This window comes from Diorhabda sublineata, chromosome 8, assembly GCF_026230105.1.
Source record: "Diorhabda sublineata isolate icDioSubl1.1 chromosome 8, icDioSubl1.1, whole genome shotgun sequence".
NCBI classification, from domain to species: Eukaryota; Metazoa; Arthropoda; class Insecta; order Coleoptera; family Chrysomelidae; genus Diorhabda; species Diorhabda sublineata.
The window spans coordinates 13,541,767-13,568,016 of NC_079481.1; the positions used below are offsets into that span (position 1 = coordinate 13,541,767).

The window sequence follows — 26,250 nt, forward strand, 5'->3', positions numbered from 1 at the left end:
GATTTAAACTGTTAAATGTCAAAGTGATTGACAAATGAAAAAGAAAAATGGTGTAGGGTATAGAGTCTATAATTGTATTTGAGAATATTTAATATTTTTGTTTGATTTTAATTTTTTTATCGTTGGTTATTGTCACACATTTATTAAAATGTCACGAGCAAAATCTAAGCACAATAATATAGAAGTATGTGGAGATTGTGGAGCTTTAGGTATAACTAATTAATTCGTACACAACATTGAATGTAACAATCCGTTTCGTAGATGCTACTTGGGCTGCAGTGAATAAAGGAATATTACTATGTACTCAATGTTGCAGTATACATCGAAGTTTAGGAAGGCACATTTCGCAAGTTAAATCTTTATTGAAGAGTCCCTGGCATCCTAACGAGCTCAATGTATTTATCACCATTAAACTACCTATAAACATTACTAGATATTTATTTTGTTTTAGATGGTATGTACTCTAAATAATAACGGTGCAAATAATATTTGGGAACATGTTTTACTTGAGAATGGTGCAAAGTTGATGAAGAAAAAACCCACTGCCAAAGATTCTATAAGGTAATTTTTTGTATTTGACCTTAAAATTTCGTACTTACAGGTAATATTTAGTTTTTGATTATTTTCTTCATAATAATAATCTTTATTCACAAATTTTTGTATGAGGATTATTTTGTAGCATTAAACAAGAATACATCAAACAAAAACACTTACATTGTATGTACGCTTTTCGTGAAAACTACGAAGATGGTCTCATGAGTGTTGAAAACGAACTGGGTAAACAATTACATGCCAGCGTTCGAACTCCCAATTTAGAAACTTCATTTCGTCTTTTAGCTCTCGGAGCTGATCCTAATTATTTTCATGATGTACGTATTTCCAACACTTATATACAAAAACATATAAAAATAAATGCATTCCCATGTTTTAGGAAAAAGGAACAACACCTTTACATGTGGCAACTAAATCTGATCAGAAATTGCAGGTAGAACTGTTATTGGTTTATGGAGCCGATCCTTCTTGTCCTGATAGTCAAGGAAAAACTCCCATTGATTATGCAAAGTAATACATTTATTTATATTTAATTAAAACCACTTTTTATCTAAATTTTTAAAAATTGTTTAGATTAACATTAGTACTAGGTTTATAATAAAAAATGAACTATTAATATCACTCTACTATAATTTCAATTGAGGGGCTCAGAGGAAGAGGGTAACAAGCTACAAGTCATATATTTGAGTTCTTTCAAATTTTACATTTTAAACAAATCCTGAAATCTTGATTTCAATGATATCTATTGACTTTGAATGAGGAAGAGTCACATAAATTCTTATAAAATGTTGTTTACTTTTGTCAGGTCATGTTGATTACCAGTCCATTGAGGTTGATTGTAACTTTATGTTAATTGATAACTTCTGATATCTATTGACGCCAATTCAGGTCAATTATAATATATTCAGTAAAATTACCTCTATAACTTCAGTGTGTACTTAAGACATTGTTGACTAGCAGACAGAGCATTTCAGCACACTACGATGACCAATGTACCTCATGTACACCCCATCCTATCTTAGTTTGAAATACCGGTTTTTTTTAATGTTTTTGTCCCTTAATTGATGTTTGTTTTATAAAAATTTAGGGTAACCGCTACAATTCACAGTATGGTTACGTTATAGGAAAAACTGTACTGATATTGAACTTTGATTTGAACCATATAAAGCATTTGATGATATGTTCCATATATCAATTTACAAACAGTACAATGGGAAAAAAATCTTATTGTATAATATGAATAATAAATATGAATATTTTCTTGTCCTTTGGTTGGAGTGGTTAGTGTGAAGTTTGTTGTATTGCTATCAATTTGTTTCAGATCTCTTCCTAATAAAGATATGATGAATAGATTAATAGAGAGTCAGTATGAAGTAACCGACACCTTTAGCTATTATTTATCTCTCAAAAAACCAGATCATACTGCCGGTATACACTTTTTTATTCCACAGACTGGTTTCAAATCAAACACTCAATCATTAACGAAATTACAAAAGGTAAGTATGTCCTTTGAATTAAAGGATAAATCATATTTCAGTTATGTCTAATATGTCCTTCATTTTCACAGTTTCTTTTTTGTTTAATAACAGAAGGAATGAATAGTTGAAATTTCAAAACAGTCATAATCAACATAATATACCTGTTCCATAAGTTTTTTGTTATAAATTATAATAATAATAAAATTTTTCTTATCTTAACTTTTTGTGTGATTTGTGGAGTTATTTGTTCGATTTTAGATCTTAGAATGTCTTTTAGGTACATAACTATAACCTTAAATTTTCTTTGTTTTAATATAATTGTCAATGTCAAAATTAACCTTAAAATGTCTTATACTCGCTATAGCTGGCAGTGTAAAAATTAAGTTTGAAATGTTTCTAACTTTAGAAACTGTCATTGTCAAAATTAACCTTAAACTGTCTTCTATTCGCTATAACCTTCAGTGTAATATTAACCATGAATTTTTTTTATCTTTCTATAACTGTCAATGTCAAAATTGATTTATTATAAATAAAAATTAACCTGTCGGTATTAAAATTAAACCTGAATGTTCTTTTTATCTATAATTGTCAGTATCAAAATTAACCTTGATATGACTTTTAGATGCTATAAGTGTCAGTGTGATAATTAACCTTAAAATTTGCTTCGCTCGCAATAACTGTCAATGTCAAAATTAAATTAACATCAATAAAACTTACCTTCAAAATGTTTCTTCTCACTCTCGATAAATGTCAATGTCAAAATTAACCTCAAAATATCTTCTACTCGCTATAGCTGTCGGAGTTAATATTAATGTCTTTTAGTTATGATAACAAACTGTCATTGTGAAATTAACCCTGAATTTTCTTTGTCTCTCTATAATTGTCAATGACAAAATTTATTTATTATCAATAAAAATTATCCTCAAAATGATTCTCACTCTTGATAATTGTCAATGCTAAAATTAACCTTAACATGTCTTCTATATGTCAGTGTTATAATAAACCTTGAAAACTGACCATAAAACGTTGTTTACTTGCGATAACTGTCAATGTCAAAATTAACCTTAAAAAGTCCTGCTTTTACTGAAACTGTCAAAATTGATTAATTACGATAAATGTCCATATCAATAACCTTAAAATTTATTTTACTTGTGGTAACTGTCAATGTCAAAATTTTCTTCGTTTTTCTTGAGGGTTCGTCTTTTTAGGTCTTTTTTCATAGAAAATAAGTTCAAAATAACAGGTACAAATGTTATGCTTCGACTTACTGTGATCTTTATCAAAATATTTGAAAGTTGTCTTATCTAAAAGATAAAGGATTCTAAGAAACTAAAGAAATTATTTTCGAATATGTCTAAATCTGTTATTCCACACCACCATTAGAAATGTCCCACTTTTTAAAAACCCCAAAATCCACACTGAGTAAGTCACTTCATCATTAGTTTGCTCAGAAATATACCTTTTGATCGTCATTACTGATCTTTAATAATAAACAAAGTTTTTGAAGAAAAAAAATAAAAACGTTATACATTACATACAGGGCTCTACATTTATTTTCAAATTGCAGTTAAGTAATCACGTTTTTGAAGAACTAGCTATGGATGTATACGATGAAGTTGACAGACGAGAGACAGAAGCGAGTAAGTATTATATCAGTTATAACATAACAAAAAAAATGGTATTAGTTGGGCCTCGAATTAGAAAATGTACTAATTCCATTTTTAGTCTGGTTAAGTTGTGCGGATACTACAGAATTGAACGATGTTCCCTTCCTCCCAGTTGACAACACTTTATCAACGACAAGAAATCAGGGTAGACAGAAATTAGCCAGATTTTCTACTCCAGAACTGAAAAGCTTAGTATACGACATATTAGTTGATACACAACGAAGACAAATGGTGCCCGATAAAAGTATGTAACACTAATTATTAATGAAGATGGCAATTGTACAGTTTCTTTAAATCTGTTCATTTCGCTTTTATGATCTAATAATTTAACATTGTACTAACGAGAATCTTACAGGAGATGTTATAGAAATCATCTTGGATCTACCTTTACATACCACTATCATACAAAAAATACTTTCAATACCCTACAATCTTCCACAATTTTTAGTAACATTCGAGAGTGTTACACAATGATATGGGGTGTTCTTGAATATTCCAGAACGTTCTACAATTTCTTGAGAACAAAACCTTTAGCCTCTACATTATGAGGTATAAGCAGAAACTATTTTCATGACAGGGTGTCTAGCCATCGGGAAATAGCGGGAAAAAAGCGGGAATTTTTTGGCAGTGGGAAAAGACGGGAAAACAACGGGATTTTTTTTCGAGATCGGGAATTTTCGGAGAAATGCACAGAAAGTTGTAGTTTCAATACATAATTTGCTAGCAAAATTGATATAGGATTTTCAACTAAGAGCGCATTGAGGAATGCTAAAATCAAGCCCTCTGGTGAATTATTGACTAAATTCATGATTGATTGTAAGAATTGTTTCGTTAAAATTATTAAAAAAATTCAAGAATGATCACCTCTATTGTATAAACTTACAAAATACATAACTTGTGTGAATCCAAATTTCTGGCTCGACAAACATCAGCTTTAAATGACCAAATCAAAAATTTAGAAAAGAATAAATAAATGAACCTATTGTGATTCGCTATTAATATAAGTAGTCATTAATTCAATAATATATTTCATTTATATTTTGTTATGAGTAACTAATATGTATCATTCTTTATGAAAAAACAATAAAAAAGCGATAATTATTTTTTTTGTATTGAATGCTATTGTTTATTGAATATTACTAAAAATTGGTTTACTACTAATATCGGGAAAATTAGAAAAAGTTGTCGGGAAAAAGCGGGAAAACTGCGGGAATTGAGATGCACGTCAGGTCTAGACACCCTGTCATGAAGATAAAGGGGCTATTACCCCATATAATTCCCTTGTTTAAGTTCATTTCAAGTACAAAATTTGTAAAAAATAATTGTTTGGCAGCCGTTTTCAGTGAAATTAGATATGAGCATCTCTAAATGGGGGCGCTCAAAGAAAACATTGTAAAACGTGAAAAAGCGGTTACGATAAAAACTGGAAATAAAAGTAAAGTAAAACATACATGCAACACCCATAGATAGTGAGCACAAATTATGTAATGTATCTTTGAACTAACCAATGATGGTTGACCATATTCTTTGCAATACAACTAGTTATGTTTTTTATGAAAGATATACTTTTAGAACCACCCTCGTAATTGTTACGTCTATAATTGCGTTTCTAAATATTTTTAACAAAAATCATCAATTTAACTGTATTCTTAGAAAGTTTTGTAATCTAGATTATTATACAGTACTTTTTTATTTTTTTGGATATTTTTTTAACATATAAATAATTAGACAGACATGGATCAACTTAATTGTATAAAAAATAAATATTTATTTTTTTAGATAACATCCTACTACTTAGAGAAGTTTCGTCTTTAGATGAAGATCCCTTGTATGATTCGGTTGCTTCTGATGACGACTACGCAATTGTACCGGATGATGAGGTATTGCCTATTTGAATATAATTTAATACTACAATATGATACATAACCTAACTTTTTATTTCATTGATTTAATAGCCTCCATCTAATAAGAATCTTAACAAATTATCAAGTCATATATTAAATTCCCTCAATGGCCGCTTTTTCTTCAATCATACTGTGATTATTCACAGTTACAGTGATAATTTATCCTTCAAACAATTGATAACAGAATTTCATCAAGCTTACTGTGCAGTAGGTCTACTGAGACTGCGTTGATTTTAACTGGGTCATACTGTATAACAAAGAAATAGGATAGAAACAGGAGAGGATAACCAGAGGATATCAACATGGAGCAGAAACATCTCTAATGTGATATCTGACAGTTGATATACTCCTAGAAGTACTTATATGAGGTAAAAATACGAGAAGAAAACATCTTTATCAGTACAATTAGATGATTCCTCTGGAGGGAAATAACATGTTGGTTAAGGTGAAATCCAACACCTACAAGGAAGTAGCTTATACAAAAAAAAATGAAAAAATCATCTCTATCTGTATAATCAGGGAACAGTCACATCTTCGTTAATTTGAAACCTGTCATTTGTGGGACTCCTATAAGAAAGTAGTGGCAGCAAAAATAAGGAAGAAATCATCTCTATTAGTAAAAGTAGATGATTTCCGCAGGGGAAAAAAACATTTTTGTTAAGGTGAATTCTGACAATTGATGAACTCCAGAATTGTCCTCAATCCAATAGCTACTGTAAACAGGTAGAACTCAACATTAATTGTACTGAAACAATTCCTCTTGCTTGAAACATGAAAGTTATGAAAACATGACCTAATGATATTGATATAGTGGGAAGGGTTTCAGAAATAACGGCAACACTGAGTAGAAAAGACATTTAAAAAAAACTTCTTATTCGCTAGTTAGTAAAAAGAGATCCTGAAACATGCCACAGGATGTAATGAGGAAGAAGTTTTTTAAGGAATTCAGTACAAAGAGTTACGAAGAGGAGTGTGTTCAAAGCACCATTACTAAACAAGGAAAAAATCCCATTCAATAAGAAGAGTATGAAGAAAGCAAATGGCATAAAGAATGGGGAGATGCATGCTCCCATATCAGTATCAATGACAAACATAGAAAGCAAAATTAGGATAGTCAAGCAACTATTACAAATACTGAGTTTTTTTGTGTAATTAATTCCAAAAGAGTTGAAAATGCTTAGCAGTACTTAACAAACTGGGGATGAATAACATAGTAACCCTGTTACGGGTATTTCACCAAATTAACGAAATAGCCGAAACAAATGAGGCTCAAATACCATTCTGTGGACCAGAGCCCTTTTATGGTAAAAGGAAACACAAACTTGTGGACAACAGAATGTTAGGGCTTGGAAAGATTTATCTAAACAGTATAATGTATTAAAAGATCTGGACTAGTTTTGGAGTAGAAACTGAATGGAGAATGGGTCTTGGTAAATTGTCACTCCATCAAGTATACAGACATATACATGGGTGATTTAATGATTAATTTCCAGTACATTAAAAATTTTTCAATGCATGTACAAAGTATATAAAAACTAACAATTTATTTCGTAGAAATCTTCTCCAAAAAATGAAAAGTCTCATATGGTTGATAAAGAAAACAAGTTATCGTTGGACAGTATTAACAAAACTAATCAAATTTTGGAACAATTAACCAAACAGTTAAAAAATTCCGATAGTACGATAACTGACCTTAGAAGTGAAGTAATGAAATTGAGACAACAAGTGAAAGTTTTGCAAACGGAAAATTCGGAACTTAAAAGTAGATTAACGCATGGTAAGATAACTACAAGAGCAAATGGTGATAGCGGTTTTGATTCCTTGGAGTATATTCCAGAGGTATGTAGATATCCTGTTGATTCTTTTTTTTTTTAATATTTCGTCCTGTTTTGTATTAATTGTTATTTTAGAATAGAGATAATGAGGAAACGTTGCCCAATGGGGTAACAACTGATGATGTCGATTTAAGGAAAAATAAACGGAGTCAAAGACCATCGAGTATGTATGAAACGAGGGAAGGTATTAGCAAAGTACCGTATTTTCATGCTATTAAAAATCAGGTAAGTTTGAACATGGGGTAGTTTTTAAATTATTGATTTTGGATTAAAAAAATTATATTGTACTACCAAGTGAAGGAAAAATCTTCACAAAACCGTTTATTTCCTTATATTTTTCTAATATAAAAATTCATCTATTTTAAAATAGCCACTTTTGTAAAAAGGAAAAAAAATTGAAATAAATGCTGTTTTTCAAATTTCGTTTTATAAATTTAGAGGAAAAATTATAATTTTTTTAACCAGAAAATTAAATACAAAACTATTTTTGTATTTTTTGTAAAACATTGGAAAAAATCAATGCAAGAAGTAAAGCTATAAAATTTGAACTAGGAAAGCAAATAGAAGTAAATAGACAGATTTTAAAAGTTTTGTATCATTCTTTTTAAAACCAAATACTTCCTAGTACAAAATTGCATCGAGTTTTTCAATATTTGTACAAAAAAAATTCAAAAACCATTTATTTGTTTTGTATTTAATTTCCTAGTAAAAAAAAATTATCAGTTTATGAAAAAAAAGAAAACCCAGTTATTTATTTCTATTTTTTTCCTAGTACAAAATTCCATCGAGATCAAAAATATTTTCTAGAAAAACCTAAAAAATCACTGTTTTTGATTCGCTCTTATAGTCTCACAATGGAGCTATGAACGATTTATCTAGTTTTATCTGGTTTATGTAGAAAAGTGCTCGCTTTTTCGTGTCTCCGCGTGGATAAAGGCCCTCGGTGTAGAATCTCACTACTTTATTTTCCTATTATTCTTTCATTATTTCCTATTACTACTTTATAACCATATAAATGTTTTCATTTTATTTGTTATACATTGGCCGCATGTGGCAACGTTGTAAAATATATTTCGTCTAACCTGGCGATAGACATGGTGAGGGAGCAAAAACGCTCAGTACCTTACAACAGTAGAATGTATTAACATGTTATAAAAGCCAGTAAATTAGTTGAAATTCAACCAATAGTTTCATTCAATATAGGATACATTGAACCAGTAACATTTATCAAGTGAAGAGTTTATCAAAGACGATAAACATCACGAGATCCAACATTCGGTACGGATTCTAATGCAACTTTCAGCATTATAAAGGCTCCCAGGATAAAAACACAACCTCAAAAATGGATCGAAACGAATTTTGGGAAGCTTATCTTTCCACAAGCTAAAATTTGCTTGTTGAAGTACAGATAGTCATCTCCAAAAGAATCGGTTGTTGGTACTAATCCAAACACGAACCATTTTGAAAACATTTGTATCCAATGTTTCACTAGAAATAATTGAAAATATGATTTGTTTTAAATTTGTATGTATTACAAAAATGAATGCAAACTTTTTTTAATTAATTTTTTTCCAAATTTTGACTTTCTAAAAGTGACAAAAATATTTCTATTATACCTATGATCATTTGTATGGGTAAAATTTCGTTTCAAACAAACAAATTGTTATTTTTCTGAATTAAAAATAAAATTTCTACAGGACAAAAAACTATAGAAACGATTTTTTATTTCGAAAATAACGACTAATAGTAAATTGTAGTTTTCAATACTAGGCATCTTTTTCGAATCATATTTTTCGTTTTTCCGGTTATGAACATTAAATATTCTATTCTCATATTTCATTGTGTTGTTTGTATTATATTGATAAAATATTCATACGCAGTATTTACTTCCAGCTAAAACAGTCAGATTCGAGGGGCACTCAAAGCCTTTATTCTTCTCCACAAAATAGGGAAACTATCCTGCAATGTACTGAACAGATAACCAGGACTATTCAACATTTGTGTAAAACTATCCAAGAACCGGGTCAAGAAGAATGCGTCACCAGTTCTGAAAAGGTTAAAGTATCTGTATGCAAGTTGGCTTCGTTCTTACCAAAGGTAACAAAATTATTTTTGTTCATAAATTCATTTAAAATCTTGCATGGCATCGATTTTTAATCTCTTCTGATCAAAGTTGATTTTTTCACACAATTTTAATAGCTTAGGTAATATGTTTCACCCTGTTTGACGTTAGGAAAGTCTGTAGTTGAAAATATTTTGGGGAAAATAAGAATTTCAGTGAAAAATTTTCAACCAAATTCTAATTTCTAATTTTTTGGCTTATACTTTTGCTTTTGGTGCATAAAATATAGGTTTTTTTGAAATTTTGAAAAAAATTTCAAAAATCTTCTATTTGCTAATGATTTTGTTAACGGGACAAAAAAACAAATTTTTTGTTGAAAATTGTTCAGAAATCTTCGGAAAATCATTTTTTGGCTTATACTTTGGTTTTTAGGACATAAAATATAGTTCAAAAATATATTTTATTTTCTAATGATTATAACAGGACGAAAATATAAATTATTTTTCTGAAAATTATCCATAAACATTCGGAAAATCATTTATTGACTCATCTTTTTGCTTTTTGGACAAAAAAATTTAGTTTTTGTTTCAAAATTTTTCAAAAACATTCCAAAAATCTTTTATTTGCTAATGAGTTTTTTAACAGAACGAAATTCAAAAACTTTTTTCCGAAAACTATTCGGAAAATCATTTATTGACTCCACCTTTTGCTTTTTGGACAAAAAATGTAGTTTTTGTTTCAAAATTTTTCAAAAACATTCCAAAAATCTTTTATTTGCTAATGATTTTGTTAACAGAACGAAATTCAAAAACTTTTTTTCGAAAACTATTCGGAAAATCATTTATTGACTCCACCTTTTGCTTTTTGGACAAAAAAATTTAGTTTTTGTTTCAAAATTTTTCAAAAACATTCCAAAAATCTTTTATTTGCTAATGATTTTGTTAACAGAACGAAATTTAAAAACTTTTTTTCGAAAACTATTCAGAATTATTCGGAAAATCATTTATTGATTCCCCCTTTAGCTTTTTGGACAAAAAAATGTTTTCAAAATTTCTCAAAAATATTCAAAAAAAATCTTTTATTTGTAGTATATTTTTTTAACAGTACTTTTTTTGTTTCTAATAGAAAAAGAATGTTGACTTTACCCAAAATTTGTCGAATAAATTCTTAAAACTGTTTATTTAGGTTCTATTTTTGTTTTTGGCAAAAAATATATCGATTTTTAAAAATATGTATCAAATAAAATCGAAAACCCTCTATTTGTTTAGATTTTTATTCATAGATCAAAATGAATCGATTCTTTTTTTCTTTTTCTAGTACGTGAATGTATTAATGTTTTCCAAAATTTCTAGGAGCAATAAAAGAATCCATAGTTTGTTCCTATATACTTTTCCTAATTCGAATATTAATCTTCATTTTTTCAAAATATATCAAAAACGCTCCAAAAACCAAAAAAAATCGTCAAATAAACCAGAAGTCCGTTTATCTATGTTCGTTTTGTTTTTAATAGGTAGAAAAAATGATCAAAGCTTTTAAAAATCTTAAAACATCCTTGTTTTCTAATACAAAAATATATTTTTCGAATCTAAAATTTGTTTAAATATTCAGATATGCAGCCTGTATGCTGTCCTGTATTGTTAGGTCCAAAAATAGAAGACCCAATAAGGTTTCGAGGCTTTCGAATGGACCCTTATGATACTAAGACAAGTAAAGCAACTGTCAATAAGTTAGAAAAAAATAAGACAACTATATTTGTAATGTCTCCTTTTAGATAATGTTTCTATGTTTTTGGTACCTTTTCCCCTAATAGTCATTTTTTTCATTTATTTAAGTTTAGCTGAAAAATGTTTTTTCTACCTATATTTGGGATGTATTTGTTTTGATGTTCTGGGATATTTAAGATTGTTGTTTTGTCAATTAATTACATAAATTGTTGTATTTTTAGGAAAGCGAAGGTGAACGAATGAAACTCATGTTAGAATTAGTATCCAGATTACAACCGGAGTGTTTGGCATTACAAACATCCCATAAAAATAATGACGTCAAATCTACCGAACTACATTTTTGTAATATTAGAGACATAGCATTTCATCTTGCCAAATTTACAAAAGATATAATAACCAAATATTCATCTAATCATTAACGTTATCATTTTATTCGTAATAATATTCCAATTTTATATTTTTTTTTAATCATTTTTGGAATATTTTTTTATAATGACAAACATTCAATTAGACTGTTTCTTATTGACAATTGTAGTCAATACTCACACATCAGTTAATTGGTTAAATTTAATTTAACCGACTTGCTCTGTTTGACTTTCAAATGAATCAGATTCAAAAATCATCCCTCAATTCATAATAAAAATTACCTGAAATTACTTGGAGAACCTTTCTCCGTAAGGTAGAATACTGTCTTTGGTTTGCTGTTGTCTTTTAAGTTGATAATTTCACTTAACGGAAATGTTTTTAGTGAATACGAAATTTCTCTTACATCATTTAATTGGACACAATCAAATTCAATTCAATTGATTTGCTCTGTTTGGTATCTAACTGAATCAGATCCAAATATCATCCCTCAATTTCCAATAAACAAAAATAAACTCTAATCAAGACAACTTCTTCTCAAACAAGGAGAGTTTACACCAAAAATACTGTCTGTGGTTTTCCAGTTCTCTTCCAATAGGTGATGTCTAGGTGTTAAATCTAAATTTTAAATCTTTAAACCTAAACAAGGAGAAGCTTCACTAAGTAGAATATTAGAATTTAGTTTGCTGTTGCCTTCAGACAGATGGTTCTGGTTTTGTGATCTGATCATTTTAGTTAACAGAACACCAAAAATTAACGTTTCATGCCTTAATGTATTTTACGAAATAATCTGTACATAACGTAACAACCGACTGAACTTTTATTACTAATAGGAATATTACCACAGCTTTATATACGAGGGGAAATCGGAAACTAACCGCCGGTTATGCGTGGCGTTGGAATTACTATTCGCAGCGCCCTCAGTCTAACATATGAGTTGGTGAACTTTCAGTTGGCGAGTGAAAGTGTGAAAATAAAAACAAAATGTGTGCTTTTATAAAAATATGGGTAAAACAATTGCTGATGGAGAATATCCAGCTTGAATTGTACAAAATGCTTTAATTAATTATATGTATGGTCGTTAGAGTCACATCGATATAAAATAAGTACGTTAAAAGAACTTCAAGTGCCTAAGAAACACTTGGAGCCAATTAACTATAACGTGTGTCCCCATTAGGATGGTGTACCATAAATCTTAATATATACAATAATCTCTCAACCAAATGATTAACAGATCCTAATGGTTCCCATCAGGAGGTGAGTTAATTTACACACAAAAGGTTGTATCTTTTTCTAGGTTACGTTCGTGCAATATTTTTAAAATTAAATAATTTCAAATATGTCAAAACACCATACATGTGCCGAACAATATGGGTTTTAAAAGAAAGAACAAAAAATATCCATAACGAATCATACAATGAAAGACCGTCATAGTAAAAATAACCTACCGGAAGTTGAGTTACCGAAATCAAATGGGAGCTACCATAGAATCCAGTACCATACTGATGAGGTACACTTGTTCAAAATCATTATTCCTGTTGATGAGACAAAACAACAGTTTGTACTGTTTACACTACCACTCCAGCAAAGCTAAAGTTTACCTTCAGACTCTAAAGACGATAACTTAATTATCGAAACAGAGTATTTGTGAGTGTTGGTGTAATGGCAGTGTATGAATATCTATATATTATCAGATGGGAATACAATACAACAATCAAGATGATCGATCAAAGAAAGAGGATGATGATGAGGAACTTAAAAACACTGTTTTACACATTGATTAAAATCACAACAGGTCGCTTTTTATGCAGATGATACAAATGCTCAAATAAAAAGGAGATTATTTGAAAAATAGAGATTCGTACCTGTAAATATTTTTTTTGTGTTAAGTTTCTTTCCAGCAGGTTACTTTCTGAATTGCCTTCGTACAATCGAAATATGTTTTATACATATATATATATATATATATATATATATATATATATATATATATATATATATATATATATATATATATATATATATATAGTTAGATAAAAATAAAGTATATTGTTAATAAGATAGTTATTTCCATTGTATAGATACCTTTTTATAGTTTTTATCAAAGCTAGATCGTTGTTGAGGTTGAAAAGTCTCCTATATCATACTTTGATTTAATAATTTAATTCAGAAATTAAGTGCTTTAGAACAATCGATTAGTATAATTCCACAAATTCCGATAAATTTCATAAAGAACTCATAAGACACTAGAAAAAGAAGATGAATGGTGTGGCGAGGTTAATTCATAAAAAAACAACCAGCTTTCTATTGAATAAGAAATTTAATCAGATACAAATCTTTTACTGTATTAAAAATAAAGTACCTCGGAATCATATTTCACTAGAAATTGATGTGGGGAGCACACCTTGACAAGGTTTTAATAGTGAGCAGATTCTGTAATAAACCTTGGGACTCAATCTAAAAGTGAACCTATGGCTATACATAATGGTAATAAGACCTGTGGAACAAATGTCAACCAGGTGTTCACAGTCAGAAACTACAAAACGAGTCAATTAAGTACTAGAAATTTAAAAATAAAAATATCAAGAAGTCAGTTTTCTATTTGAAATGTACTCGCTTCTATTCTCATTTCAGTTCAGAAATCAGCAAAAGATTAAGAGCTTATGGCTCGGTTGATATGCCACTGTAATTAATATTCAAGTAAAATTTCAGACAATCAATAGGCTCTAAAGGTAAACAGTTGCAAGGGAACTAGTTTTAGTTAGTTGTAAAGGGTACCAGGTACGCAATAGAAACAAGACCAGATACAAGTAGGTCATTAAAGACGATGAAAACAGTTGAAATGAACATACTAAGAAATATACAAGGAAAACTTCTAACACCATCATCCTCTGGCACTACGCCCTCAAAGAGTCTTGGCCTCGTCCATCACATTCCTCTCACGGTCCAACGCTTGGCGTCTCACCTAGCTCTCCAAAATCCTCTTCGACATCATCCAGCCATGTTTTCCGCGGTCACCCAGGCAGTCCTCCTGTCCTGTACACCCCTCGCGCTTCAGACATACGCTCCAAGAGGCCTAGCCATCTGAGTCTGGTCCTCTTGACTTCTGTCACCAGGCTGGAGTCTTCATAGAGCTCGGTGTTTGTACGGCTGCGCCACAAGCTTTGCTCGCACACTAGTCCATATACTCAGCGTAAGAAATGAATAACCTAGAAGGAAGAAGACCGAAGACTTCGTGTTCCAGTGAAGACTAGCTGGCAATGAACAGGGAGTTGTCTAATAATTTGGTTAGGTTAGGTTAGAAAGAAGATTTTACATATTTTGAACAGTTGTTCTACTAAAAATTTTTTATTCAAGTCTTAACGACCACGATTTAAAATGAGGAGTCAAAAGAGTTTAAGTCAAAATGTTTACAAAATACAGAAGAAAGATTTTGTATGTTTTAAACTTTGTTGTTGTACTCCTGAAGATTTCAAAATTTTGACTTTAGCTCTTATAACCGCACAATAAAAAAATAATAATTTCAAACATACGAATGCTTTAATTTCATTTATTTTATTGAAATAATTATCCATTTTCCATTAAATGTAATTCTTCCATTATATTAATACAAACGACATCGAAAATATTCATTTGCTCCAAATATGTATTACAGGATCTTCAAAAACTTTTTAGATAAAAAAATACTTCAACATTTCCATATAACTATGGCTAAATTTCCAGCAAAAAACATGTAGAGCAAATTCGAGCATTCGTACGATATTTCGAAACCGAATCCCTCACCAACAACAACGTGAAATGGAGGACCAAGTTTTTTATCCATTTCTTCTTTTATCATTCTTGCAGCCGCCTAAGATAAAAATAAAAATTTTCGAATGGAATTTTCATTTGTTTTTCATTACCTCGTTATTAGCAGAATGCTTTTCACATGCCGTTACTACCAACTCGACTGATTCGATTCGTTGTTCTTCGGGCATATCAGAATGCTGTAAACAATTATTTTACTAAGTAAAAGGTTAAAAATTCATACTACCAACATAGCAGAAAAAAAATTAATCACATCATTATTTATTATATGAAAAGGGAATTTAATATCTTCGGTTATACATAGTGTCGGTCTTTCACCTAAGATCCTCCACTGAATGGAGAAACCGAAAACAAGAGTGCCATTGGACAGAGTCCAACGTATCTCAGTATCACAAGTACCATGCGTAGGACCCTAGACGTCCTACTGGGCCTCCCACCCCTGAATCTACAATTCTAAACCAAGAAGGTTTGGTGATTCATATCAACGAAGAACTTATTAAGATGATCAAATTTAAACATCAATCTACAAAATTGATGTTTAAGTTTGGGACTTTGGGAATATTTTTAGCTTGGTGAACACGCTACCGTCTTCCAAGCCGATGTATTCGCTATGATGGAATGCGAATGCCCAATACTCAATCGATGCCGAAGGAATGGATACAGACACTAAACAGACGCAATGTTTATGGTTCAAAAAAAGACGAATAAATATTATACATGAGGGAATCGTCAAAAGAAAAAGATACCAGGTTCCAGTAATAGAAAAATTGAAATACCTACAAGACGAATTTTTGTGCGAACGTATCATATATTTCCAATAAAGTTATAATGTTCAATAATTTTTAGAAACTATGGAAAGTTATGATTTTTCAAAGGAATACGTTTGTGACAACATGGCAAAGGAAACAGGTAAAGTAATTCGTTTCCCACCATATTATTGTATTTTTAATCCGGTCAAGTTGATACGACCTCAATTAAAGTCTAATATACGTACTCACAATAATGTACCTACTTTAAACAGTGTGATCTAGTTGATAAAGTTAAAAATGTAACCGCTGAAAACTGGAGAAACTGTATTCAACAAGTAAAAAATTCATTAGGTATATGTAGACAAATATTAAACCAAATGTACCTTGTATTAAGACCAATTAAATTTTATAAAATTTGATTATCTCTCTTTAAACTGTTAGGAAAATAATTATAATCGTACGGCCCTGTACAATGCGCTTCCAATACATAAAATGAAAAATACTATAACTGTGTATGGTCTAATATTTTGTTACAAATCGAGATAAATAAAAGCGTTTTTCACAAAAGTAACAAAAAATCAACTAAATAAAGTTTTTGCATTAAAAATATCAAAATATACGTTAATTTTGTTAGTTATTGTATATTGACAACCACCTAAAGTTCTATGTTTATGTAAAACAAATTTTTTAAATATTTTTGGCGCTAATTTAAAAGTAATAATAATTATCTCATACATAGCCAAACTATCGCGACATAATTATTTTAAATAATTTGCGAATTCCCAAAAAAATTATTGAAAATATATATGTAACTCAGAAGTCCGAAATTCTGTCAGTTTTTATTCTTGCTGTATAATCAATATTATGACTCACTCTAACAAGGGGATAAGTATGTACAACTTTTTTCGACTCGTCCTCCTTTTTCTTCTCTTCTTCCGCCATTCTTCAAGATTATTCAACAATTATTTCAAAATAAATAAAACAATATTTAAATTTTTGTATATCCCGCGATTAAAATTATTTAGACAATGTCACATGAAACATTTATGATGAAAGTTGCTAGGCAACGGGAATCTATGCATCATAGAAAAAGTATAAACTATAGAGGTTTCTTTTTAATTTAAACTACTCAACATAAATAGTGTAGACTTTTACTTTGAAGATTATATACTAAAGAACAATATTTAAGAAATTTAAAACAAATGCAAATAGTATTAAATATATATTTTCATAATCTGGAAGTAATTAATCCTGAACAAGAAAAACAAAGGTTAACAATAACTACATAGGTAGTGCGTTGACTTTAGTTAAAGAAGAAACACAATGACATATGCCGGCATGCATTTGGAGTTATTATTAAATTTAAAGTAATTTTAATTCAATGGGAGTTATATTTGGAAAAATAAGAAGTCTTTTTAATCAATTACTTAAAACATTGTTATAATTATATAGATTCTACAATATATTTATGTCAAAGTTATATTAATAAGCCTAGCCGTAAACTGTGTATATAAAAGAAAAAGATTTTGACACAAAACGAAGAAAAATTATGTTCGACCTTTTACAAAACTACATTATAAATCTAATCATGAAGTTTATCAAAATATACAAAATTGATATATAAACAAAAATAATAATTATAATACATATATACATTTAAAACTAAATATGAAAATAAGTCAAAAAAGAATCCTTCCTATTAAGACCCTGGTCCTATTTTTCCAAACTGAGGCAACATCCCAAATGTGTGAAATGCTCGGCGTTGCTCCTGAGCGAGAAGAGTTTTAACCTCTGTTGTGATTGTCTTTTGTTAACATGTCTAGTTCACAAGAAGAATAGAAGTCATTAAAAAAGAAACAGAAAAAGTATAAGCTTTGGTTTCAAATAAATCAAAGCAATAACTAGCGCTGGCCAAATACTGTTTATGTAGAGGCCAAAATAGAAAAGAAGAAGACAATCATGTCAGAGTCGATAGTTCACGTAATGTTTTTTTTAAATTGACAATGTTTAGGAAGACATATAAAAATAAATGGAACGTGTTTAAAATACAATAAGATTTTTATGTTGTATAATAAGTAATTCCCTCAGAAATTAGTGTAAAATTTTTTGTAGTAAATTTATAACTATGGAGTACTTGGCGGAAAGCATTGCGCTGGGAATAGATTCATTAATTTTAGTTGCTTGTATAAAACAGTATTACAAAAATAAAAATGCGATGGCTTTAATACAAGGTGCTCCATATTTAGAAATTAACAAAGATCTTAAAGAGATAGTAGATACCCATCCTGAAGGGAAGTTGTCGTATGTAGCTATCAGAGGTACAGTCAAACCTCTAGGAAACCCCATCATTAGCAATTCAAATCCGAATATTTCGGGAGTAGTACAATTATTAAGGATTAAAGAGCACGTTATACAAAGAAGCACTGCAGGGTTTTGGGCAGATTCTGAAAGAGTTATCCAAGAAGTACATAATGTTATGCCTTTCTCGTTAGAAACCAAAGGAATTTTAATTGAAATTTGTGATCCTTTAGCTGCGGATGTTTTAGGTTTGTTTAATTATAAAAATTTTGATCATTTTGATTTTATTGTTTCTAAATTGTATTTTGCTTTAATGATCTGATAATAATTTTAGATATGGACGTAATTGCTGATAATTTTCATCCGACAGTACCTAGTGTTATAGATCATATTTGGAGCTTCTTTGCTGGAGTTAGACAAAGAGGGGTACAATCTACAGAGAAAATGCTTAGGACAGGGACTGTGATAACAGGTACTGTTACAATCGTTTCGTTATCATCATATAGAATATTTTCTTATTGTTAAATCTACAGGTATAGGAGAATTAGTTACGGGAAAAGATGGTCAATTGAAGTTACAACCCCCGAGCAATGGAGGACCTTTTTACTTGACGAATATGCGTGTAACTTCTCTTTTAAAAAAACTAAACGGATCTAAGAAAAATTATAGATTACTGTGTATATTGTTTGGATCGATTGGTTTAGTGCTAACAGGACTTATCGTAAGAAAATACTTGAAAATAAAAGGTGAAAAAGATGAAGCAGAAAGGCAAAGACTTCAATTGGAATTGTCAAGAAGAAAAAGGCGGAGAGAAATCAGAGATGGGGATTTACCTGAGAATCAAATTTGTGTTGTTTGTAGAGAAAATCCTAAAGAGGTATGTAAACAGTTCAAGTTTAAGTTTGTTTCAGCTCTACTAGATGAAAATTTTTGCAAAAACGTCTAGTTTAAAACTAAACACTACCAATACACACCAATATTAACACATTTCAAAAATAACAATAACACATATTAGACTGCTTAGTTAAGTAATATTAGGTATATTCAGTGATGGATTTACTCCTTATCCCGTGAGGCCCAGGCCTATGCTGACATAATTTAGAGATGACAAAAAGTAAAGATGATCTATTTAATAATTTGATCAATTAGTTTTTATAAAAAAATTCTATATATGCACTGAAAAAACAGTTGAGGTGGACAAGATCCAGCTAAGGGTTTGACGTTGGAGACACCATGCACAAGACAGAAAGTATTGAGAGTCGATTGTTGAAAAGTCCCTGGTTCTCAAAGGACTGTAGCGCCGGTTAAACAAGAATAAGGTTATGTCAACTCCACAGGGGAACTTTAGAAATATTCAAAGAAAGGATTAATCTCTCACATTGGTGTTCAATTTATTTGTTACTTTATTTAGTTAGTTGTATGTTTGTTTCTTAGTTTTTTACAAGCTTTTGTTTAGAAATGGACAAACATTTTTTGACAATAAAGCTTTTCACTCTCTCTTAATTGAATTTAAATTGATGAGTATCCAATGACTTGTTTTTGTTCCGGCACCAGAAGAAGAAATTACCTCAGCCAGAATGAAAAAAGTGCTTTGAAAGTTGATTTAAGAGCATTGCAATGAAGAACATTGAAACTGTGTCCATAAAACACTCATATTTGATCTTTTATAACAATTTGCATATTAATAATAATTTATAATTCTTTTCGAAAGTGATATAAAAACATCCATTTATTCCAGTTTCCAAAGTACATGAATAAGTAAAAATATTTTGAAGATAAAAAAAATCATCAATACTGGAGCTGTTTTTGAAGAATTTACTTAATGCTTATTTTTGTTTTAGATTATTTTGTTACCTTGTGGACATGTTTGTTTGTGTGAAGATTGTGCTGTGGATATTACCGAAAGTTGTCCAATTTGTAGAACGCATATCGATAAAAAAAATGTTGCATATGTGATATAAATTATAAAAAAAATTGTTTTATGTTATCTAATTTTACCAGACGAGTGTTTAAGTGTTATATATTTCAAATGAATAATGTTTGGTTAACACGTGTTATTTTTGTATTAAAATAAATCTTTAAAACACAGAAATTTTCAGATTTTTTCAATCAAATGATTTTTTTATATATATGAAGAACACAATAGGACTTCTTATAAGTAGTTTCCAAACACCGATTCCTTCTCTATCCGTTCTTGTCCAACTTCTATTTGATTTTTTATGGGTGATATTGTTGTCTTGGTTGTTTGATATTTTTAGTGGCTTTTCATAGAATATATTCACTTTGTATTGACGGTTTTGCAAGTATTCTTCGAAGCCATTATTTTTAAATTCTTTTAGCAAATTCTCTAATAGTCATACTGCTTGATCAAACTTTCTTATCCAGGTGCCTTGTAATTTTCCAAGTTTTCCTTAGCTGCTTCTTCTCAACAATCTTATTATTTACTTAGTTGCATTTATTTCTATTGTATTATTGTTATCAGATCTTCAATTTCTTTTTAATTAATTCTTCTTTAATCTTTATTGTTACATTTAAGTTGATTTTTTGATAGTATCTTTGAACTACTGCCAGTTAGTTTGATGATTACATAACATATATCTTTCTTTCTTTGTTGAATACCCTTCATTAATAAAAAAATTAAAACAATCAGGAATTTTTTGAGGATCACCAAGTCACTTATTTAAAAAGATAAATATGTCATTGTAATTGTTATCTATAATGATCTAGTTCAACAATTCAAATGAGAGAAGGCATACTTACCTACAGCTACAAATCTCAATCAGAAACTACCTAGAAGTTTTAAAATTCGGTTTCAACTCAACTACCAATTTCCTCATTTTCTTGGAGCATCCACAATAATCATTGATTACATATATCATGAAAAATAATTTATTTCAACAATTCACTACTTTAAATCTTCCAGTACAATTCGTTCGATATTTATTTGTTTCAAATCCTGTTTTCCAGAACACAAACATTTCTTATCTTCTCTATCAACACAATTCTCTTGATTTGTCCCTGTACTAATTCCTTTATTCTCGTGTTCCTTAAGTATCCTTCTTACTTTACTGGATTTTCCGACTCCCAATCTGGGTAATCCCTTATTTAAACCTTCCAGTAAAATGCATGCTTTACAAATTTCTTGAGATGATACGTATCCGCATCGAGTACAATTAGTTAATTTTGGCATATTTGCCGTTGTGTTCACTTTAATAGTTTCACCTGAAAAAAAATAGATTATACACAATCAAACTAGATTAATTCCAGAGAAAGATAAATTTTTATTTTATTTTAAATTGATTTTTATAGAGAATATGACACAAAATTGAGACAAATCATCACTAAAAACATTCAAGAAGGTCTAAGAAGTAAAAAGTTGAAGAAAATTATAGATTATTTTATGAAAAACTATAAATTGAGTTTTTGAAAATCTTGTTCTATTTTAGGAGAAAATTTGAAATTTCATGCATATTTTTATTAATTTTCATATTTATATCTTTATAGTTTATTAGTACACAATATTAAATTAATCTTTGTTATTACAAATTTCCTCTTTGCCATAAATTTAATCCATCCAACAATTTTTTATTCTTGTTTGGAGGAAACGTTGGGGAAACTCCTATTTTTTTCCACTCAGGATATTTGCCTTGAAATTTTCCCCAAAGAGTGATTCTTGGTACATTAAACTGTTTTGTAGAAATTGCTAGAGGTATACCATTTCTGCAGGCAGGTAGAGTTGAATACATCCGCTCCTTGCTCCATGCCAATCTTAAGCATGTGAAATTAAACAAAGCTGTTCGTATTTTCGAATTTATTTATGTGTACAACCTATTCTTCAATTTACCTATAGTCAATATAATAAATTGATCACTGATACGAATCCAAAATATGTGTACCCAAGCACTACACTTCCCAGATTTGATTTCAAGCTCCGTAATTGAATGGTTATTACTCTAAAATCATAGAAAACTAAAAATATCAAGTATATACTCTCAATTTGAAAATCTGTATTGAAGAGTGCTCACTGTAGCAAAATCTTAATAGAAATCACAAAAATATCATGATTTACCTGACATCAACCCATACATGTTTTGTTACTCCACTAAGGCCCTATTTTATAAGTGAAGTTTAAACCTCGAACGTCAGTTTAAACTATATTTTCACATTTTATAGGCGTTTACTGACAAACTTTAGTTTAAACGTTAGTGGAGGTAGTTTAAACTTCTGTTTAACGTGAAACAGAGGATTGAAACGTTTCTTTTTCAAATTGTTTATATTTTCACAATATTATTAAGGGTTTTGATAGAAAGATTGAATATTTGATAAACTCAACGATGATATTACAGAAATTATCAACATTTTTGACAGCCTGAAAAAAGGAAAAGTTATTTATTTTCAAACGAATCTTTAAATTGTCCCACTTTTTAAATTTATTGTAGTTCTATAGAAAAAATTTCAGTTTTTGTTATTTTTATCATTAAATTCCCTTGTCAACTCCTCCCAATTTTTGTTCTTTTCTTCAAAGTTATTGTATCACTTCTTTTGGATTCAAATGTTTCTTTGTATTTCCTCAAAAGGTTAACCAAAAGCACTACTTCATGAAAATTGTACGATTTTTTTTGTCTTTACTCATTTTTGTTTATATAAGTTTCTTGAACAATTCAACTTTAAAAATATCGGAAAAATTTTAGTTATATTGTATAGTTGTAACCTGTAAAATAGAGCCATCTCATTTATTTTTGGTTTAATTTAAGTTGTTTCACATGGTAAGTACATGAAGAGGATCCTATATCTAAAGTACCTATTAACAGATAGATGAAGACAATGATAGTTTTTTTTTATTTTGAGGATCAAACTAGAAAGTGTCAGCTTTAGGTACACTCTCTGGCTACAATGCTCTTACCTTATATTAAAAAATACAATATTTATTAAGGATAAAATTACCTGAATGAATTATGTTCATTATCACAGTTGGATCAATTTTTTCTAAATCCTTAAGCAGTACCCTTGCATGTCCTCTATATGCATTGGGCGCAAATACACATTCTGTAGAAAAATAAACTAATTTTTTAAAATGAGCGTACATTACTATCTCTTTTTCAAAACAATATTTCAAAGGTTTTACCCTTGGTATACCATCTCCATTATCCTAAAGTAAACAACTATATGAATTAAATTATTTAGTTAAAAAAATATCTATATTACCGTTATGATAGAAGTACATCTATTTAATCTAGCTAAGTCCCCTCTCAAGATATTCATTAATATAGTTTCTGCTATATCATCAGCGTTATGCCCCGTAGCTAAATAATTTACTTTCAATAAATTTGCTCCTCGGTCTAATGCTTGTCGTCTAAATACCCCACAAAAAGTACAATTGTTCTTTTTACCAATCTATAAAGTTTCCAATTACACAATCGATAAAAATACTGATATAAAATTTTACGGACCTCCGCTACAATTTCATCCATTGTCCAACCATATAAATCTTTGTAAGACATAATTTTCAAAGGCATCCCATAATCATCACGATTCTGTTTCACTGTTTCTAAACTATCGTCTCTGTATCCAGTTATTCCTTCGTCAATTGATAAAAGCACTAGATTTAGTCCGTAGTTGAATTTTTCATTTAATGTTTTCATTACATGTGCTAATACAGTGGAGTCTTTACCACCAGAAGCCGCAATTGCTACAGTAGTATTTGGCTTAAATAATTTAGCTTTAGTAATTGTAAAGTGTATTTCATTTTCGAAAGCTTCGAAAAAACATTCCCTGCATAAAACGTCTCCAGTTTTAGGCCTCTGAAAAAATATAAATACGTCGGACGATGTAAATTATATATTATATCTGCTCACTTTTAAAACGGCCTTTTTACCACATTTCGCTGAACATGTAAGCATTTCAATTTCTTATTATGTATTGAAAAAAAACCAAAAATTGAAATTAATTTTTCTAACCTCAAAGATTAAACATTGATTAGTGGCGCTACATCATATGGTACGGAAGTTTATGAAACTATTCTTTACGAGAATTATGACAGATGTTTTTCATTGTTGCCATGCTGTAATTTTTGTACGGCTGTTGACTTAAAGTGATACATAAAGGCTTTTAGTAAATTGTTTCGAACGCTTTTTTAATGAAATGAATATCTTTGGCCAAAAAACGAAAATGAAGCACCAATATAACCATAATTTAAATGTAAATAACGCAATGTTTATATCTCAAGACAATATCACGGCTGGTTGTTAAGTCATTCTAAAATGACCTATTACTCGTGTTTGGGAAATCGGGTCCAGCTACAAGCAAACATACGAACTTAACAGAAGAAACGAAAACTATTTAATCGCAACTATTGAAGATTACACTGGCTGACAAACTTTTTAACTAAATTTTTTATATATATCAAATTTGACAAGACACGAGGCTACTAACGATGCGATTAAAGCGACAACAACAACAACCACTTACTTCACTAAAGCGATTACAACCATGACAGACACTAATTCCACATCCTCCCACCTTGAGGAGAATAGCGACTCAACTATCAAACTAAATTTAAGGACATCTAAATTTCTCACAAAAACTGCACTTGAAAGCGATTTCAAACTTTGAGAAATTGAAACACTTGAACTGAAAATAACTCACGGAAATAGGAGAAATGACTTGGAACTTTCACCTTCCTTCCACATCTGGTTTCCACATGATGAACCTTCATCGGAGGGTCTTCAGAATTAATAGGCTGAGCTTCTTGGATTTGGGGTGGTGAAGCGACGACCTTGACTTGTGAATCAACTGGAGAACCGCCGGTAGCTGAACCACCAGAATCACTTTCTGGTTCGACCTCTGCTAAAAGCTGGCCTTCTTCTTCGAGAGGAATTTCTAAGGGAAAAACTCGCTAGACAGGACGCGTCAGTTGGCTATCCTGCGTTCGAAGCTTGACAACTCGGCACTTACCGTCAACACCAAGAATCAGTTCTTCAACCACTGCCATCAGCCAATGCATCCGCTTCTGATTGTCAGCGCCAATGAGGACTATTTCTCCCACCTTGGGTTTTCTCGGATTCTTCAAATTGCTGGAAGTCATGAACATCTGGCCCAAGTATTCAGACCGGAAACGCTGCTTTAGGTTGTCTCTGGTATCTTGGCGACGTCTAACTCTTTTGTGTAGACTCTTCGCATCAACTTCGTCCAAGTCAGGGACACCCATTTCTTGAATATCTCCAATGAACATTTGGGGAGTAATAGGCACCGGATCATTCGGGTCATCCGATGTGTAGGTGATGGGGCGAAAATTGATATAAGCAGCACACTCACTGATAGTACAGCAGTACACTCAAAAGTGAGTGAAGCCTGTCCCAGAATTTTGCGAAGATGAACTTTCAAAATTCCTATTAAGCGTTCCCAGAACCTGCCCCAGCATGTTACTGTGGGTGGGTTGAAGCGCCATTCAATTTGGTTCATCAAACCGCGGGATGCTACTCCCTGCCCCAACGCGCAACAGCACGATAAACAGCACAGTTGAATATGCGCACCCAAACCTTGTCTCCATTTTTAAGGTAGAGTGGACCAGTAAAATCCGTACCACTGATTTCGAACACACGAGCGTCCCTTACCCGATTTTCCGGGAGCGGTGGAGACTCGACTTCCAATGCCTTGGCCCTATAACGCCTGCATATCACACACGCAGACACAATTCTTCTCTTTCTCTTAGAAGGTTCAGAAGACCTTACCCTCCAATGTGTCCATTCTGCGTGTGCAAGTCGTGGATCAATCTGTCAGCAATGAAATGCTGGAAAGGAAGAATATAGGAT

General features: G+C 30.5%; 4 protein-coding genes across 4 annotated transcripts; 2 read left to right on the forward strand and 2 right to left on the reverse strand.

Annotated features, from left to right (window-relative positions):
• On the forward strand, window positions 1-12,100 carry LOC130447355 (ARF GTPase-activating protein Git). Its single transcript, XM_056784130.1, has 13 exons — window positions 1-209; window positions 262-395; window positions 452-561; window positions 680-869; window positions 932-1,062; window positions 1,874-2,048; window positions 3,598-3,670; window positions 3,756-3,941; window positions 5,477-5,577; window positions 7,156-7,440; window positions 7,512-7,661; window positions 9,330-9,533; window positions 11,444-12,100. Exons 1-13 carry the CDS (start codon window positions 149-151, stop codon window positions 11,639-11,641), a joined length of 1,998 nt encoding a protein of 665 aa, XP_056640108.1. The 5' UTR covers window positions 1-148; the 3' UTR covers window positions 11,642-12,100.
• A 1,533-nt stretch (window positions 12,101-13,633) lies between these two features.
• LOC130447358 (dynein axonemal light chain 4) lies at window positions 13,634-17,083 on the reverse strand. Its single transcript, XM_056784133.1, has 3 exons — window positions 17,015-17,083; window positions 15,488-15,571; window positions 13,634-15,435 (listed from the first exon to the last, which is right to left on the reverse strand). The coding sequence occupies exons 1-3, from the start codon at window positions 17,081-17,083 to the stop codon at window positions 15,274-15,276; spliced, it is 315 nt and encodes a 104-aa protein (XP_056640111.1). The 3' UTR covers window positions 13,634-15,273.
• A 998-nt stretch (window positions 17,084-18,081) lies between these two features.
• On the forward strand, window positions 18,082-20,531 carry LOC130447357 (mitochondrial E3 ubiquitin protein ligase 1). Its single transcript, XM_056784132.1, has 4 exons — window positions 18,082-18,687; window positions 18,774-18,911; window positions 18,973-19,316; window positions 20,281-20,531. Exons 1-4 carry the CDS (start codon window positions 18,267-18,269, stop codon window positions 20,398-20,400), a joined length of 1,023 nt encoding a protein of 340 aa, XP_056640110.1. The 5' UTR covers window positions 18,082-18,266; the 3' UTR covers window positions 20,401-20,531.
• A 699-nt stretch (window positions 20,532-21,230) lies between these two features.
• Window positions 21,231-24,450, reverse strand: LOC130447356 (cytoplasmic tRNA 2-thiolation protein 1). Its single transcript, XM_056784131.1, has 5 exons — window positions 24,295-24,450; window positions 23,890-24,240; window positions 23,645-23,833; window positions 23,384-23,588; window positions 21,231-21,661 (listed from the first exon to the last, which is right to left on the reverse strand). Exons 1-5 carry the CDS (start codon window positions 24,337-24,339, stop codon window positions 21,345-21,347), a joined length of 1,107 nt encoding a protein of 368 aa, XP_056640109.1. The 5' UTR covers window positions 24,340-24,450; the 3' UTR covers window positions 21,231-21,344.
• Between the last annotated feature and the right edge of the window lie 1,800 nt (window positions 24,451-26,250).

What these genes read in the sequence shown, in the direction of transcription:
- LOC130447355 (XM_056784130.1), top strand. Translation starts at nt 149, where the DNA reads ATGTCACGAGCAAAATCTAAGCACAATAATATAGAAGTATGTGGAGAT. An exon ending in TGGAGATTGTGGAGCTTTAG is followed by an intron (nt 210 to 261) that starts GTATAACTAATT and finishes TCCGTTTCGTAG; the next exon opens with ATGCTACTTGGGCTGCAGTG. An exon ending in TTCATGCTATTAAAAATCAG is followed by an intron (nt 7,662 to 9,329) that starts GTAAGTTTGAAC and finishes ATTTACTTCCAG; the next exon opens with CTAAAACAGTCAGATTCGAG.
- LOC130447358 (XM_056784133.1), bottom strand. Translation starts at nt 17,083, where the DNA reads ATGGCGGAAGAAGAGAAGAAAAAGGAGGACGAGTCGAAAAAAGTTGTA. An exon ending in ATACTTATCCCCTTGTTAGA is followed by an intron (nt 15,572 to 17,014) that starts GTGAGTCATAAT and finishes AATTGTTTACAG; the next exon opens with CATTCTGATATGCCCGAAGA. An exon ending in AGCATTCTGCTAATAACGAG is followed by an intron (nt 15,436 to 15,487) that starts GTAATGAAAAAC and finishes TTTTTATCTTAG; the next exon opens with GCGGCTGCAAGAATGATAAA.
- LOC130447357 (XM_056784132.1), top strand. Translation starts at nt 18,267, where the DNA reads ATGGAGTACTTGGCGGAAAGCATTGCGCTGGGAATAGATTCATTAATT. An exon ending in TTTAGCTGCGGATGTTTTAG is followed by an intron (nt 18,688 to 18,773) that starts GTTTGTTTAATT and finishes TAATAATTTTAG; the next exon opens with ATATGGACGTAATTGCTGAT. An exon ending in GTAGAGAAAATCCTAAAGAG is followed by an intron (nt 19,317 to 20,280) that starts GTATGTAAACAG and finishes TTTTTGTTTTAG; the next exon opens with ATTATTTTGTTACCTTGTGG.
- LOC130447356 (XM_056784131.1), bottom strand. Translation starts at nt 24,339, where the DNA reads ATGCTTACATGTTCAGCGAAATGTGGTAAAAAGGCCGTTTTAAAA. An exon ending in GTAAAAAGGCCGTTTTAAAA is followed by an intron (nt 24,241 to 24,294) that starts GTGAGCAGATAT and finishes ATATTTTTTCAG; the next exon opens with AGGCCTAAAACTGGAGACGT. An exon ending in AATGAACATAATTCATTCAG is followed by an intron (nt 21,662 to 23,383) that starts GTAATTTTATCC and finishes ATTTTTTTTCAG; the next exon opens with GTGAAACTATTAAAGTGAAC.